This window comes from Acanthamoeba castellanii (genome assembly GCF_000313135.1).
Source record: "Acanthamoeba castellanii str. Neff unplaced genomic scaffold scf7180000084604, whole genome shotgun sequence".
In the NCBI taxonomy this organism is placed as follows: Eukaryota; Discosea; order Longamoebia; family Acanthamoebidae; genus Acanthamoeba; species Acanthamoeba castellanii.
This window is the reverse complement of record NW_004457246.1, coordinates 29,165-45,049: the sequence shown is the minus strand read 5'-3', so window position 1 is coordinate 45,049 and position 15,885 is coordinate 29,165. Positions and strand designations below refer to the sequence as shown.

At 58.6% G+C, this 15,885-nt stretch overlaps 4 protein-coding genes across 4 annotated transcripts in view; 3 read left to right on the top strand and 1 right to left on the bottom strand.

Annotated features, from left to right (window-relative positions):
• ACA1_338070 (uncharacterized protein) overlaps positions 1-1,017 on the top strand; it is a gene marked incomplete at both ends in the record, with an annotated part of 2,072 nt that extends 1,055 nt beyond the window's left edge. Inside the window, one exon of the mRNA XM_004332915.1 lies at positions 28-1,017. Coding sequence (XP_004332963.1) covers positions 28-1,017 — 990 coding nt within the window. The remainder of the gene's footprint in view (positions 1-27) is intronic.
• Positions 1,018-1,304: 287 nt separating this feature from the next.
• On the top strand, positions 1,305-3,952 carry ACA1_338060 (cytochrome p450 superfamily protein; the record flags this gene model as incomplete). The annotated part of the gene is made up of 14 exons (XM_004332914.1): positions 1,305-1,388; positions 1,519-1,655; positions 1,720-1,828; positions 1,907-2,019; positions 2,106-2,220; positions 2,310-2,398; positions 2,485-2,556; positions 2,625-2,724; positions 2,799-2,917; positions 3,018-3,183; positions 3,241-3,384; positions 3,500-3,616; positions 3,686-3,753; positions 3,841-3,952. The coding sequence occupies 14 exons, from the start codon at positions 1,305-1,307 to the stop codon at positions 3,950-3,952; spliced, it is 1,545 nt and encodes a 514-aa protein (XP_004332962.1).
• A 569-nt stretch (positions 3,953-4,521) lies between these two features.
• Positions 4,522-10,900, top strand: ACA1_338050 (ABC2 type transporter superfamily protein; the record flags this gene model as incomplete). Its single annotated transcript, XM_004332913.1, has 23 exons — positions 4,522-4,566; positions 4,801-5,125; positions 5,215-5,364; positions 5,458-5,678; positions 5,866-6,016; positions 6,039-6,396; positions 6,486-6,621; positions 6,725-6,895; positions 6,973-7,098; positions 7,232-7,291; positions 7,387-7,436; positions 7,517-7,601; positions 7,650-7,750; positions 7,873-8,015; positions 8,095-8,345; positions 8,442-8,639; positions 8,731-8,928; positions 9,015-9,165; positions 9,246-9,373; positions 9,498-9,981; positions 10,057-10,195; positions 10,273-10,603; positions 10,703-10,900. The coding sequence occupies 23 exons, from the start codon at positions 4,522-4,524 to the stop codon at positions 10,898-10,900; spliced, it is 4,200 nt and encodes a 1,399-aa protein (XP_004332961.1).
• Positions 10,901-10,963: 63 nt separating this feature from the next.
• ACA1_338040 (uncharacterized protein) lies at positions 10,964-15,596 on the bottom strand (the record flags this gene model as incomplete). Its single annotated transcript, XM_004332912.1, has 14 exons — positions 10,964-11,718; positions 11,796-11,971; positions 12,081-12,210; positions 12,305-12,431; positions 12,524-12,867; positions 12,986-13,376; positions 13,530-13,601; positions 13,640-13,692; positions 13,738-14,008; positions 14,123-14,219; positions 14,362-14,519; positions 14,648-14,795; positions 14,922-15,342; positions 15,467-15,596. The coding sequence occupies 14 exons, from the start codon at positions 15,594-15,596 to the stop codon at positions 10,964-10,966; spliced, it is 3,273 nt and encodes a 1,090-aa protein (XP_004332960.1).
• Between the last annotated feature and the right edge of the window lie 289 nt (positions 15,597-15,885).

Here is a 15,885-nt window from a genome sequence, read left to right as displayed (position 1 = left end):
CACCGACTCGCTCATGAGGCCTCAGAGCGACCGGGCGGTCTGGTGCGCCAGGAAGTGCTCGACAGGCGACTCGAGGTGTCGGCGGCCGTGGTGCAGCGGATGATGAAGGAGCTCGACCAGTCGGAGTCCACCGTACGCATCGCGGCTCTCATCGACCGCGAATGCGCGCGACTCGGCTACGAAGAGAAGTGCAAGCCGTCGGCCGAGGTGGTGCACCAGCGGTACCGATGGGCGCGGTACCGGCAGCTGAAGTTTGACTCCGCGGTGGAGCTCCCCACCGAGCACATGAGGCTGCGGAGGCGCCTGCAGCTCGAGGCCATGGAGACGCTCATGCGCGAGGACATTCCGCTGGCCGACCTGGACCAGGGCTGGGTGGTGGCCCGCATCGCGCACCTGTGGGATCAGGTCAAGGACCAGCGCCGCGGGATCCACTACACAAAGTCCACGATCGTGTCCACCATCTACAACTGGGTGCGGCGGACCTACTCCAAGCCCGTGCCGCCGATCTTCCCACCGATCGACAGACGGTTGTCCAAGAAGCGGAAGAGGAAAGCCAAGAAGCGGAAGAGGAAAGAGGAAAAGCGAAAGGAGGAGAAGATGAACAAAATGGAGGAAGAAGAGGAGGTGCAGAGCCAATCAGACGACGGCAACAACGACAACGACAACGAAGACAGTGAAGACACCGCCGTCAACGACGACCCAGACAATAAGAACATCACTTACGATGAGGACACGGAGGACGAAGGACTTGCAACTGGCATGGAGGTGAACAAGGCGGAAGAGGAGGGCGAGGAGGAGGAGAAGAAGAGGCAGAACGAGAGTGCCACGAGCAACCGAAGCCGAGGGGGGGACGTGGGTGGGCGAGAGGCGGCGATGTCGACCCTTTCTCCTTCGGCCGGCGGGAAGGTAGAGACGACCGTGCGTGAGGGTCTCACCGGCCGAGAGCTAGTTCTTGCACGACGCCGGCACGTGATGCAAACGCTGGACTTGCTTCTCGCCTCCCAACTCGACGAATGAATGCAGCCTCTTCTCTTGCACCCGAACCATCACCATCAAGGGACTCAAACCAAACATTTCTCCCATCACCAAGGGAGGTGGTGATTGGGTCTGGTTTGACTGAAGAGCGGCCAGCCAGAGCACACGCACTGTAGGGCGAATGGTGAGTGGTGGAAAGTCAGGAGTTCCGCATTTTCGTTATTTCCGGCGGTTCTTCGTTGGCCAAGAGGAGCCAAGCACGAAAACATGCGTGTTCATCTTTTCCATCTTTTTACAATACACTCACAAACGCCGCTGCGTGCCCCAAGATGCTCGGCCTCTCGGGGGCCATGTCGGCCGTTGTGTTGCTAGTTGTGAGCGTTCCTATCACATTCCTGGCGCTCCTTGTTTGGGTATGCGCTAGACTGATGAATTACATTTATTTCTATTTAAACTTTTAGTAGAGTATTGATTGATGGATTCTTCTCCTCTTGCGCTCTTTATTGAGTTATTTATTTATTTATTGTTCTTTATATTTACCAGGTGACAAGTCGCTTCCCCAAGACCACAATGCCGATGCCGCCAGGCCGCAGCAAGATATGGGGTTCCCTGCCCGCGCTCCTGGGACCCACCGACCCGGCCAACCCGCTCTTCGACGCCTCCTTCTCCCACTGGCACCGGTACAACACAACAGGACTCTTTCACTCCCCTACTCGGCCGTAGTACTACTCTCGCTCTGCGTAGTGTTGCTGACGTCACAAATATACTCCTTCTTAGCAAGCTGGGCAAGCTCGTGTGCTACGATGTCACGCTGCCTGCCGCTACTCGTATGCTGCTCGTCAGCGACCTCGACGTACGTGGCAGTACATTCAATGGGGATCCTCGTCACGTGGTCGGTTCGCTGGCTCACCTCAGCCCCTATCAAACACAGCTCATCAAGCAGGTGATCGCGGATGACCCGCCCAAGGCCGACTACAACATCAATGTGTTTCTTGGGCAGGGCTTGGTGAGCGCCGGTGGCGACGTCTGGCGCCACGACCGAAGGTGTCCCATTTATCATTCCTTCGTCCTTGCAGCCCTGCCCTCATGAGGTCTCATACATCGTGTCGTGTGGCCCCTACGTGCGTCAGACTCCTCAACCCGGCGTTCAACAAGCGGTTCCTTCGCGACTTTGTGTTTCCGAGTGTGGTGAAGCATGCCACCACGATGGGCTCTCAGCTCGAGCAAGTCGAGGCCTACACCAAGGTACATACGCCGTCGAGACTGCTTCCCATGAGCTCCTCTCAAGCCTGTTGAACACGCACCTAACGTGACTCCTGCATGCGCTCGCACAGACGGACATCAACGACTACTTCCGCCGGATGACGCTTGACATCATCTCCGAGGCCACGATGGGCCGAGACTACGGCCTGCAGAAGACGCCGTACGCTCTCGGCCACCACAACCCCCGCACTGCGCGACTCGCGTTGGGTCTGGGGACCGTAATAACACTTCCTCGCTCCCTTTCAGAGATCACCCGTTGCTCGTGCTGATGATGGACGTGTTCGAGGAGCTGAGCCAGAGGGAGATCAACCCGCTTCGGTACGTCCATCACCGTGTGCCAGCTCTCCACCAGTGCGATCGACTCACACAGCTGGTGGCTTGGACAGGGGATACCACCCGTGGCACTCGTTCAAGCTCAAGCGCAACCTCCAGGCGTTCGACAAGCACTGCACCGACCTGGTGATAGAGGAAAGGGCCAACCTCGCGGTACATGCGCGCTCGCTTTCTATGCTCTCTGTTGATTGCTTCACGGAAAGCTTACACGCACATTCCAGAAGCAGGGTGACGCTGCCGCCGAGCGCAAGTACGAGCGAGGCATTCTGTCGGTGATGCTGGGCGAGGACGAGGACGGCTCCTCGATGCCCCTCTCTCGCATTGTAGATAACATCAAGACTTTCCTGTACGACACGCACGCAGTACACACGGCACACGGCACACGGCACACGACACACGGTACACGACACACGACACACACACGATACATTCTGACTTGTCCACAGGTTCGCCGGGCACGACACGACATCTACGTTGTTGTCCTTCGCCGTGGGCATGATCGCCACCCACAAGCACGTGGAGGACAAGCTGCTCGCCGAAATCGACTCCGTGCTGGGCGACCGATCGGAGCCCACCCACGACGACCTCTCTCGCTTCGTCTATCTCAAGATGGTAGGCTTACTTACCATTATCAATGGACAGCAAGTGATTGATTCAATCACATGGCAGGTGTTGAAGGAGACTCTGCGCATGTTCCCGCCAGCGGCGACCGGGCGACGTTTGCCGATGGGCTACCGCTTGGGCGACTATGTCGTCGACTACCCGAAGACGGACATCATCATCTCCTCCTACGTCGTGCATCACGACCCCGAGGTACTAACCGACATGTCCCTCAGGCCCAAGTGACTTAAGTCAGATGAAAACTCACACCTTGAATCGGTGGTGGTGGTGGGTGGTGGTGGGTGGTGGTGGCGGTTTGGGCGAACAGTTGTGGGAGGACCCGGAGATCTTCGATCCCGAGCGGTTCAGCGAGGAGAACTCGAAGGGGAGGCATCCGCTCTCCTTCATCCCCTTCCTCGCCGGCAACCGGAACTGCATCGGCCAGGTACGACATCGACCCTCAGAGAGGACCCACGCACCGATCACTCTCTAACCCATGGCTTCCCCCACACAGCATCTGGCGTTGATGGAAGCGACGGTGGCGCTGGCCATGATCTACAGAAAGTTCACCTTCCGCATGGCGTACGTTACATTCCTAGCATCCGCCTTTCTCCACTCGTTGGTGTTGCCTTACCGGCACTGGGCTGGGCCTTGTGGTGTGTCGTGTAGGTATGGGCACGTACCGCAGCTGACCTATCGCATCACCAACGTGTGCGCCAACGGCATGAAGGTCTTCGTCTTCCAGCGCAGCCAGCCGGGTGTTGCTGGCCTCAACACCTGAAGCAGTCTACCCCACACACATCAAAAAACAAATCGAGTTACACTTATATTAAAAAGAAAGTTACGAAGAGTTGTCGTAGCCCGAGTTGATGTGTTTTCTCCGGCAGGCCCGGCGAAGGCAGTTCCCAAACGGAGCAAAAGAGAGATGGCCCAAGGGGACGAACGAGACGAACGTCCCGTCGTTGCGTTGCACCTATCTCGAAGCGGAACCCGATTGGCTCCTTGCGTGTTCGCCGCGGAAAATGCCTAAAAGCGCCAATCACCTCCGCAGACCGCCGAGCTCGCGACCCCATTGGTGTGTGCTCCCGCACGGGTTGAGCTTTCGGCGTGCGGAACCTTCCACAGCCTCAAAAGCTGCCCACCACCCAAGACAGTCTTTTCCATTCTTCTCAAGAGCCCCAAGCCCTACCACCCACTCAGGCCAACTCCAAACTCAAACCTGGGCAGCGGGTGCACGTGGTGAAGGAATCAGCACACTGGAAGCACGCTTGATCGGCCACAAGTGAGCTCACGAGAGACACTTGAAAAAAAGCACATCTTTTGAGACAGATGGAAGGAGACGAGTACGAGATGGAGCTTGCGGCTTCTGCCAGTGGAGAGAGCGCAGACACCATGGTACACCTCCCATCTCTTCTTTGCTGCCTCGATGCTCTCGCCACACGCTCCCGGCCGGAGCCAGTTCCTCCGGCGGAGCATTCTTTTCGCTTTTAGTTTTTCTTTTCTAACCCCGAACGCTCAACACCCGCTGTACCGGCACGACCGACCCCCCGACCGTGTGTCCTAACTCCGTTGTGTGTTGTGTGTTGCGTTGTGCGTGTTTTGTGTTTTGTGTGTCGTTGGGCTGTGCAGGAGTGTGATGTGGAGCGCGGACGGACGGATGACCGAGTGCTGCATCTGCCGGGCCGACCCGACCCGTTGCCCTACTCGCAGTTCATCGAGGAGGAGCGTCGCATCATCAACCCGGACTTCAAACCGCTGTTTGCAGCCGTGCGCGGGCTCACCGTCACCGTCAGCGCGCCGCCGCCCACCCACCGCCAGCGAAGCGTGGCTTCGACCGTCGTCGACCTGGCGCACTCACTCAGCCGCAAGCGGGCCTCGACTCCGGTCGACATTCTGCACGACCTCGACTTCTATCTCAAGCCCGGAGAAATGACTCTTCTCCTCGGCGCCCCTGGTACGCTAGATATATGCCACATATATTTTAAACATACGACTAGTCGTGTATTTAAAAGTATATGTTCTAATCATCTTTGCCTCTTACAGGATGCGGCAAGAGTGTGCTGTTGAAGCTGTTGGCTAATCAGCTGCACGCGGGCCGAGTCAAGGGCAGCGTGACATTCAACGGCCTGGTGCCCGACCGCGACACCCACCACAGCTCCGTCGCCTTCGTACAGCAGGCCGACGTTCACTTTGGTACCGTCAAAGTGTTCCCCCTTCCATGTGAGGTGTGTCGTGTCGATCTGTGTGACGTCAGCTTACTAATGTTGATGGGCTGACGCCTTGCAGCGACGTTGACGGTGAGAGAGACGCTGCAATTCAGCGCCGACTGCCAGATGCCGCCGGGCGTGAGCAAGAAGACGCGGCAGGAACGGGTGGAGGCGACCCTTCAGCTGCTGGGCCTGCAGCACCGCGCGGACACGATCGTCGGCGACAGCATGCTGCGCGGCGTGTCAGGCGGCGAGAAGAAGCGGGTGACGATCGGCATCGAGTGGACCAAGTCCCCCGGCGTGTGGCTGTTCGACGAACCCACCACCGGGCTTGACTCCAAGGCCTCATTTGATGTACGACACGACACGACACGACACGACACGCACGACACACAACACGACACGACTAACTCTACCATGATAGGTGCTGCGCGCGGTGCGCACGGTGGCCGACACAGGCGGTGCGGTGCTGGTGTCGCTGCTGCAGCCGAGTATGGAGGTGTTCCGCCTGTTCGACCGGGTGCTCATCATGACCAAGGGCGAGATCGCCTTCTGTGGTCCGCGTACTGAGGCGCTGCCCTACTTCGAGCGCCTGGGCTACACCTGCCCACCGACCCTCAACCCCGCCGAATTCCTTCGTACGGAGCCGCGCCTCGTCAGTGTCGACCACTCTGATCACTAACATGTATCCGGCGTCCAATCAAAACACACCAACAGAGGAGGTCGTCGAATCGGCGTCGGCGATTGGCCGGACCAAGTACAGGCACCCGGGCGACAGCGGCCAGGAGGATCGCGTCGACGACGCCGACTTCAAGTGGCTCGAGCCCAGCGACTTCGTGGACCACTACAGGCAGTCGCCCTACCACCAGCAGGTGCTCGACGAGATCCGGTCCCACCTGGACGACCCCAAGCGCGACAGCGTCGACACCACCTACGGAGACGATGACGGCCAGCTCCCGTTGGCAGACAAAGCCAAGCCCGCCAAGTACCCCACGCCGCTCTACAAGTACTGCCTCCTGTTCCTTCAGCGACGTGACTGTCGTGTGTCGTGTGTGTCGTATCTGTGGCTGTGAGTCTGACCACCTCTCTCGCTCGCTCCGCTCACAGACAATACGGACTTCTGGTAAAGCGAGCGCTGATCCGTGAGTGGCGCGATATGGTGACCAATCGCGCGCGTCTTGTTGGAACCGCGCTGGAGGCGTTCATCGTTGGAACGCTCTTCCTGCTTCTGGGCCACGTCCAGGTATGTTCGACATGCCACACATGCCATTCATTCCATTATATTCACATAGACACGCCACATAACTCAACATTCCACTCACGCTTGCTCTGCCATCAACCCACAGTCGGATGCGACGACCAGGCTCGGCCTGCTGTTCTGCGTGTTGGCCTTCTTCACTTTCGAATCGCTCGCCGCGCTTCCCACGGCGATCTTCGAGCGACCGGTCTTCTACATGCAGAGAGGCCAGAAGTACTACCACACCTCGCCCTACGTCTTGTCCCACCTCATCGCCGAGGTACTCGCCTTACCTACCGACCGTCCACCATCAACAGTGTATTGTTTACTGATCGTGATGATTCACAATCACACCAGGTGCCGATGGTGTTGATCGAAATTACATTCTTCTCGGCGTTCGTCTACTGGATAACCGGTTTGAGCGACTTGGACGCCGGTGGCCGCTTTGGTTACTTTTACTTCTTGCTCATCCTGTACTACTTGGTACCCATCCATCATCATTTCTTTCACACATGTTTTCTTGCCGAGTGAATGTACTCACAACCCTCCCAATCAGACTATGCGTTCGTTTGTGCGCATGGTGTGCACGTTCTGCCCCTCGCTTGCTGTGGCCCAGACCATCACGCCTCCTTGCCTGGCGTTCCTCCTCCTTTTTGCCGGCTTCATCATCCCCAGGGTACTTCCCACCACCCAAGATGAATCACTGCCTGAGAAGTGTGAAGTGTGCTGCAAAAACCTAACATGATAACACTTCTCACTTGCCATTTGCAGACGGACATACACCCGTGGTGGATTTGGATGTACTGGGCCAACCCAACCACGTACGCTTGCCAGGCTCAGTCGATCAGCCACTTCTCTGTATACTCATTTCGTCAACTTCCTTTACACCGATTTTTTGCAGGTATGCATTCCAGGGCATGGCGTCGAACGAGTTCTGGGACCAGCCCTACCACTGCACGCTCGAGGAGCTCATGCCGCCCTCGAGCGTCGACAACTTCAATCTGCCCTACCCGCAGGGCTTCCAGGGCACCCAGGTGTGCCCCATGACCTGGGGCACCGACTACGGCATCGACAAGTGGGGCGTGTTCGATGGCGAGAACATCAAGTGGGCCATGGTGCCCGCTCTCATCGGCTGGTATGCTACGCACATGCATCGCCGCACACGCACACACACACACACGCACGCACACACGCACACGCATACGTCGCCACCGCTCATCCGCAGCTCTAACAATCGAGCCATTGGTCGTACTCCAGGTACATCATCTTCAACACGATCACCTACTTGGGCATGCGATTCTACCACCACGCGCCTCCCGGCAAGCCGCACATGAAGGAGGTGCTCTACAGCCCCGAAGAGGAGCGCGAAATGGAGGAGTTTAACATCAAGGACCACAAGGGTAACGAATCACTGCCCCAAATTACGACGCGATTGTTGATCGGTGGGATTAACTCTGGGCGTGTGCGGCACAACAACAGTCGACGAGATCGTGAACGCCAGCGAGAAGAAGAAGAAGAGTGTCAGCAGCGACGACTCGGAAGACGAGTTCTCTGACGAGGCTGACGAATCGGCTAGCAGCGGCGGCGGGCTGCTCAAGGGCGGCGCCTACCTGTCGTGGCAACACCTCAACTACACGGTCTTCAATCGCTCGGGCCTCAAGAAGCAGCCCCTCCAGCTGCTCCACGACGTGTCCGGCTTTGTCAAGCCTGGCAACATGCTCGCACTCATGGTAATCATGCGTGTGCCGTGTGTGGTGTACTGCTATTGTTCGTGAGTGTCGTTTTGTTTTTCGAATTGCGGCGTTAACAGTTGGGTTGAACTACAGGGCTCGTCGGGTGCCGGTAAGTCGACGCTGATGGACGTGCTTGCCCGGCGTAAGACCGGGGGCAAGATCACCGGCGAGATTCTGGTCAACGGCCGCCCGACCGACGGCAACCTGTCGCGCATCATCGGCTACGTGGAGCAGCAGGACCTCCACGTGCCCACGCAGACCATCCTCGAAGCCATCGAGTTCAGTGCCTTCGTACGTCTCTCTTGGTGGTGATTATATGTCGACTCTTCTTTTATCGCTGCGGTGTGGGGATTGGCTGGCTGACTGGCGAACCACCGATCAGTGTCGACTGCCGCACTACATCCCGCGCGAGACCAAGCGAGCGTACGCCCGGAGCCTTCTCAAGATCCTGGGGCTGGAGAAGAAGGCCAACCGGGTGATCGGCAACCACGCCGGCGACGGCATTTCCAACGACGAGCGCAAGCGCGTAACGATGGGCGTCGAGATGGCCGCCGACCCCGCCATTCTCTTCCTCGACGAGGTACCTCCCCGATTGGCTGCCGAGTTGTATGAATTTTATCTTTTCCTTACCTAATTTATTTCGTTTCTTTTGTTGTTACAATGCAGCCGACCTCCGGATTGGACTCGCTGGGCGCGGAGCGGGTAATGCGGGCGATCAAGAACATCGCTGCGCGGGGGACATCGGTGATCTGCACCATCCATCAGCCCAGCAAGGCCATCTTCAGCATGTTCTCGCACCTGCTCCTCCTGAAGAAGGGTACACACCTTTGTTTCACTTTATTCACCTCTTTTTGGCCTTGGGCTCACCGCGGTGGTGCGTGTCTTGGGCGGGTTCAGGCGGGTACGTCACCTATTTCGGCCCGGTGGGCACCCGGGAGGGCGACTGCTCCACGCTGCTGAACTACCTGGCGTCGCACGGCCATGTCATGGACCCCGAAGCCAACCCTGCCGAGTTCATCCTCGAGGTGCGCGTGCGTGTGTCTGCGTGTGTGCGGTGTGTGCGGTCGGGTGTGTGCGTGTGCGGTTGTGCATGTGTGTGCGATGACGCGAGTTCCTGTGCGTTTCATTCACTCACGCTCAACACAACAGGTGACTGGTGCGGGTATCACCAAGAAGGCCGCCAAAGACAGCGATGACGATGACTCAGAGGAAGAGGAAGAGGGCAAGCTGGCCAAGACCGACGAGAACTACTTCGTCCAGGCCTACAGGCAGTCGGCCTTCTACGCGTCGGCGGACCAGGAGCTCACGCGCGGTATCTACGCCGCCGCAGTGATGGACAAGAGCGGCACGGACGACGGCGCGCGGGAGAAGCGATGGCACCACAAGATCAAGCGGCGGCTGAGCGACCGCTACGCGAGCCTGCCGACCACGCAGCTGTGGGAGATGTTCGTGCGCGGGACGAAGAGCTACTGGCGTCAGCCGGAGGAGTTCGTCATGAAGCTCTCGCTGCCGATCGTCATGGGCGTCGTGCTGGGTACCTACTTCCTCGACCTGGGCCGCGACCAGGCCTCCAACACCCAACGCGTGGGCATGCTCTACTACGCCCTCCTCTTCTCCAACATGGGCGCCCTTCGTACGTCGCACCTCCATCCACCACCCCAGCTTGGTGTGCCACGTCATTGCTCACCTGCGTGTGTGGTGTGCGCAGAGCTCAAGGCCAACCTGATCCTGTCGCGACCGCCCATGTACCGCGAGCGGGCCTCGCGCACCTACTCGTCGTTCATCTACCTGCTCAGCCTCATCGCCATCGAGCTGCCCTACATTCTGATCAACACCGTCACCTTTGTGTACGCCCGCACACACCGCACACACCGCCGCACACACCGCGCCGTACTAACGTGTGTCGTGTGTCGTGGGTGTCCAGTGTTCCGGTGTACTTCATATCGGGGCTGCAGTACGAGGCGGGCAAGTTTTGGATCTTCTTCGCGCTCTACCTGCTGGCCAACCTGATCTCGCTGGTGGTGGTCTACACGCTCTGCTTCTCGGCGCCCAACATCGCCGTGGCCAACGTCATGGCGGGCCTCGTGTTCACCGTCCTCTCCATGTTCGCCGGCTTCCTCATCGCGCGCAACAAGATCCCCGACTACTGGATCTGGCTCCACTACCTGGACGTCAACATGTACCCCATCGAGGCCCTGCTGATCAACGAGATCAAGGGCATGGACTTCCACTGCTCCGACAGCGAGCTCGTTCAGGTACTGCCCCTGTTGATATGTTTAGTCTTTTTTTTTTGTATATATCATATTATTTTATCGATAATATGTTATAAAAATTCTAATATAAAAACGACACAGGTCCCGATTACGTTGGCCGCCGGAGGAACGGCGACGGCGTACTACTGCCCCATCACGACCGGCGAGCAGTTCCTGGATAGCCTGGGAATGTCGGCCGATAACATGCTGCGCGATTCGCTCGTCATGGTGGGCTGGGTCCTGGCCCTGTTCATCTCGAGCGCCTTCCTCCTCAAGTGCGTAGTACACCAGAAGCGATAAATATTATTTTCGTATATTTTATGTTGGCCTGTGCCGTTAAATGGAAAAAAAAGGGCACAGCGATTACATGTGGGGCGGAGCGGTGGTGCCGCCGGTGCGGAGGGAAGAGGAGAGGGAGAGGATGGAGAAGTTGGCCTGGAGCTGCGTCCACACCTCCTGGGCCTGTCGGGCCTGCTGCTGGTCCCGGGTGGGCGCGGCCTCCATGACCCACCGCTCGGCCTCGGCCGGCAGCCGCATCTGCTGCGCAGCCGGCGGCGCCATCTGCTTCTGTCGTTGGCGCTGCTGACCGCCCGCGCCGGGCCGCATGAACGCCTCATCGTCGTCATCGTCGTCGTCGTCTTCATCATCATCATCACTCTCTTCCTCCATGCTGTCCGACAGGTCTGCGCAGTGATCGTCGCCCTGGGCACGCCCGGCGGCCTTGTATCGCACGAGCTTGGGCGAGGGCGGGGTGCCGCTGGGCATCGACGGCGCATCACCGGCAGCGCCGCCGTCCTTCTGCCCGGGCAGCGCCGCCTCGTCGCCGTCGGCCACGTAGGGGCGGAGGGCGTCGGCGGCCGTGAGCTCGCCGGTGCCGGGCGAGACCTGCAGGTAGGCCGGGCCGGCGGGCAGGAGCGCGACGAGGGCCAGCGTCGACGAGGCGTCGTCGAGAAGGTACCGTAACTTCTCGGCCGGGCCGGCGGCGCCCTTGCCCGCCTCGACGGTGCCGAAGCGGCCCGTCTTGGGGTCGACCGACAGATAGGTCCCGTGCGACGACCGGAGCGAGGCGAAGCCCTCAACGTCAAACTCGACGTCCCACGCCTCGTCGAAGCCCGGCCCTGTGTGTGTCGTGTCGTTGGTCGTGTGCGGTCGCGCGTGTGCGGTCGAGCGTGTGCGGTGTGCGGTGTGTGCGTACCTTGAGAAGGCAATGTGGAGGCCATGGTGCCGTCACGGGAGGCGGAGAGGTAGTGACCCTTGGCCGCGCGCAGGTAGACGCGCCTAGGGAGCAGGCCGTAGCCGCGCGACGCGGCCTGGCCCTTGTCGTCGGCGTACCGCCATTCCTCGGGCAGAGAGGACGCAATCACATTTGGCCTGCGCACACAAACAGCGACACACGCACCACCGCACACGCGACCAATGACACGACACACGTGAGCGAGCGAGTCTCGAGTGTTGGCGTAGTGTAGGGAAGAGGGTGTACGTTTGTGTCCACCGGAAGACGTTGCGGGCGACCAGGAAGGAACCGACGAGCCACGTTTGGCCCATGTCGCCGACCACGCTGGTCGCCGAAACCGTGAGCGGCTGCGTCGACGCGTCCCTGAAATCGTACACTGCACCCCAGGGCCAATGGTCAGCCCACTCAAAAAAAAAATAGAGGAAAAATGAGAAAGAAAAAGAAAGAACAAGAAAGCGGCTCGACGGTACCGGCGACCACCGCGCGCGACTGCTTGAGGTGGTAGGCGAAGCCGCCGTGCAGGGTCACGGAGATGTTGTACTGGCCCAGGATCGCGGCCTCCTCGGCCTCCTCCTCGCTGTCGCTGCTTTCGCTGTCCTGTTGTGTCGATCAACCGATCGATTGGTCGATCAATCGGTCAGTCAGGGCCTTCAACTGGTCGTCACCGCAGAGAGAGAGAGGGCGCGCACCGAGGTGGTGAGACGGGGCAGGCTCTGGACGGTGACGATCGTGCACGATTTCTTCTTCTTTTCGCGCGTGTGCTCGCGAAGGGCCATGCCGGGCTTGTGGACGTGGAGCGTAAGATCGGGGATGCTGCCCCGGTCCCAGATCAGGGCCACGGCCAGCTGGGCGCCGCGCTTGCTGGCCAGCTTGAAGGCGGTGGTCTGGTAGCGCAGGACGTCCTTGTTGAGCTTGATCGGGTCCATCATCAGGTGCTCCTGGAACTTCTTCTTCTCCAGCGCAGCTTGCCTCTCCTCGCGCTTGGCGTTTCTGCTATTCTGCCTCTCCTCGCGCCTCGGGTCTTCGCGCTTGCCTGCGTCGTACGCATGTCGTTGGCCGTGTGTGCGTGTGCGGTGGTGCGTGTGCGGTGGTGCGTGTGTGCGTGGTGCGTGTGTGCGTGTGCGTGTGACAAAGTAGGGTTGGTTACGTACTCGCCTTTCTGTCCTGCTTCTCCTGCCTGTGCTGGCGCTTGGCGTCCCGCTTGATCTGGTTGAGCTGGCGGGTGAGCTCCCGCAGTTCTCGCTTGCGCTCCCGCACCGTCTGCACGATGTCCCTCGGGTTCTGCGACGACTGCGCCGCCACGCCCAGGTCTCCATCGTCGTCGTCGCCATCCTCGTCGTCGTCATCTCCACTGTCGCCTGCGTTGTCTCCGTCGGCGCCGTTGTCGGGGTCACCGCCGTCGTACGGGCCGGGCGCGGAGGCGCTCTGGAGCTGAGAGAGGGCGGCGCGGAGGCTGTCCAGCTCGTGCTGGAAGTGGGCCTTGTCCGTGGCGTACTCCTTCAGGTGCTCCTTCAACGCTTCAATTATGACCGGCACCAGTTCCTACAATGAATAAAAATAAAAACTCTTAATCGTCAAAAATGCTGTTCCTTGGTTGAATGAATATAAAATTAATTCATTACAAACTGATAAAAAATAAAACAAGATATTGCAAAAAATTAAATAAACCAGAATCAATTTTTTTAAACAAAGTACCGTGTAGGCAACAGAGAGGTAGCCGGTGACGGGGTCCTGGTAGACCACATCGGGCAGCACCTTCTGCACCTCCTGCGCGATCAAACCGATCACACGACGGCCGCCCGCACCTTCGTCGTCTGTCGCACGCCATAGGCCAAGAAATTAAGAGCCAACCAAACGACTGCGAGGTGTCGACACTACACGAGAGCAAGAAGTGGGGTAGTACCGGCCGTGTCCTCCACTCGGGCAGGGAGGCCGGGCGCGTTCGGGAGCCACTTGTAGGACTTGGGCTCGAGCTTCTCGATGACGTTGAGCGCGTCGACGAGCGAGGCCACGTCGGTCTTGAGACGCAGGTCGGAGTACTGGATGAAGGCCCGTGCGCGCACGTCGCCCTCAACGCGCAGCGTGCCCTCGAGCTGCGTCACCTTTTCGGCGGCGTCGAGCGGAGAGCGGAGGGGCTCGCCCTGCGTCGAGACCTTTCGCTTCTTGCCCGTCGGCTGTAATGTTTTTTCCTCATCAGTCATCGTCGTGTCGTGGTGCGTGTCGTGGTGCGTGTCGTGGTCGTGGTGCGTGTCGTGGTGCGTGTGTCGTGTTTGCAAGGGAAGGCGTACAATGGGGTGTGGATCGGGCGAAGAGGCGGGCTGCGAGTGTACAAAGCCGGGACTGGCGCCAGGGCTGCTGTGGACGGTAGGACCGCCGTGCTGCACTCTGCGCGCACCGTCGTTAATCATTTCTATATTTTCTAATCATAGAATATAAATATAAATATAAATATAAATAAATTATCCAGTGCCAGAGCAAGAGAACGAAGAAGATGTGGAGAAATGTAATAATTGAATTGCAATCGTACCTGTCCTTTCCGTTGTTGTGTGCAGTGAAGGGGAGAGTGGCCGCCTGGCAGCTCCATCCCTGCGTAGCCGAGGCCACCCGCGCGCCAAACTGCAGCCGCTTGCTGATCTTGATCAGATTGACCTCGACCGTGGCCACACACGTCCCCGTAGTTTCCATCTGCAGCACCCCACGCGAAGGGTTGAGCCTAAATAAATAGTTTTTGTTGTTTCTCTATTTTTCTCTATTTTTCTCTTGGTTTAGCAAACAATAAATGATAAAATAAAAGAGAGAGGGCAGCCACGAACCTCGATCTTGCTCTTGGTGGTGTCCAGGGTGAAGCCCTGGAGGCTGCTCCCGTCTTCGTCGATGAGCCACACCGACAGCTCGGACAGGTCGAACGGCTTGGAGCACTTGACCTCCAGCCTGAGCTTCTTGCCCTTGCCCTTGGTCACCCTGCGCTCTCACCAACAACAGCATCAACGAAGAAGAAGCAGAACAACAACAACCAACAACAACAACAGCTGTCAGTCGACTCGCCGAGTCATCGTATATATAGAAAACAAAGGAATTGGAGGTAACCTGATGCGGTCGTGGGCCAACAGGCCGACCCACTGGCCCTGCGAGCCGCGCGGCTTGTGGAAGAGGGCGGCGCTCAGGCCGACGGTGCTCGAAGACGACGACGACGAGGCAGGCGGCGACGGCGCTTCCTGCTTGACCCCGAACGGCTCGATCTGGGGCAGGTCGAACACCACTGGCCCCGCCGACGGCTGGTGGGTCGGGTATTGGTTGTGCTGGGACTGGTTGTAGGACTGCGGGTGCTGTTGTTGCTGTTGCTGCTGCTGTTGATGGTAGTGTTGGTGTAGGGGGTAGGTCTGTTGCTGCTGGGCCATGAGGTGCCCAAGCGCTTCGTCGGTGCTGGGCAGGGACTCGAGGTTGAGGAAGAGCTGCGCCAGCTCGTCCTGGCCGGCCGACGCCGACACCAGCCCGCCCACCTCCATGCCTTTTTCACATGAAAGAATATATAATCGTTATAAAAATGTAATAATATAAGTATCGATATGAACAATACGTTAAAAACGAATTAATATTAATAGGAATAAAATTATTTAGTTTGTTGTGGGTACCGTCTGTGGACGCAGAACGCCAGGAGAGGCCGGGGGTGGAGGCCGACGCGTCGCCACCGATGATGCCAACCAAGGGCGCGGGTATGCTCAGCGCAGGCCAAGCGCCTCCTCCGTGGTGCGGTGCTTCCATCTTCAACTTTTATTTCTAACAACGACCGCAGACCCCCAAAACCAACGCTTTCGGCAGGAAGCCCGACTCGCCCCCGACATGCCATCGCCCGTCAATTCCTTACATTCCAATCTATTCTTTTTATTTTAGAATTTCTTTCTTTCTTTTTCAGTGACCCGCAGAAAGACGTGCAGCAGAGCGATGGGCAACTCGAGCTCGAGCTCGTCGCGGGGCCGTGGTAAAGAGAGGGCGGCGAAGACCCCAAGAGGAGGAAAAGCTGGCGGCGGCAAGTCGACCACAGCAAAATATG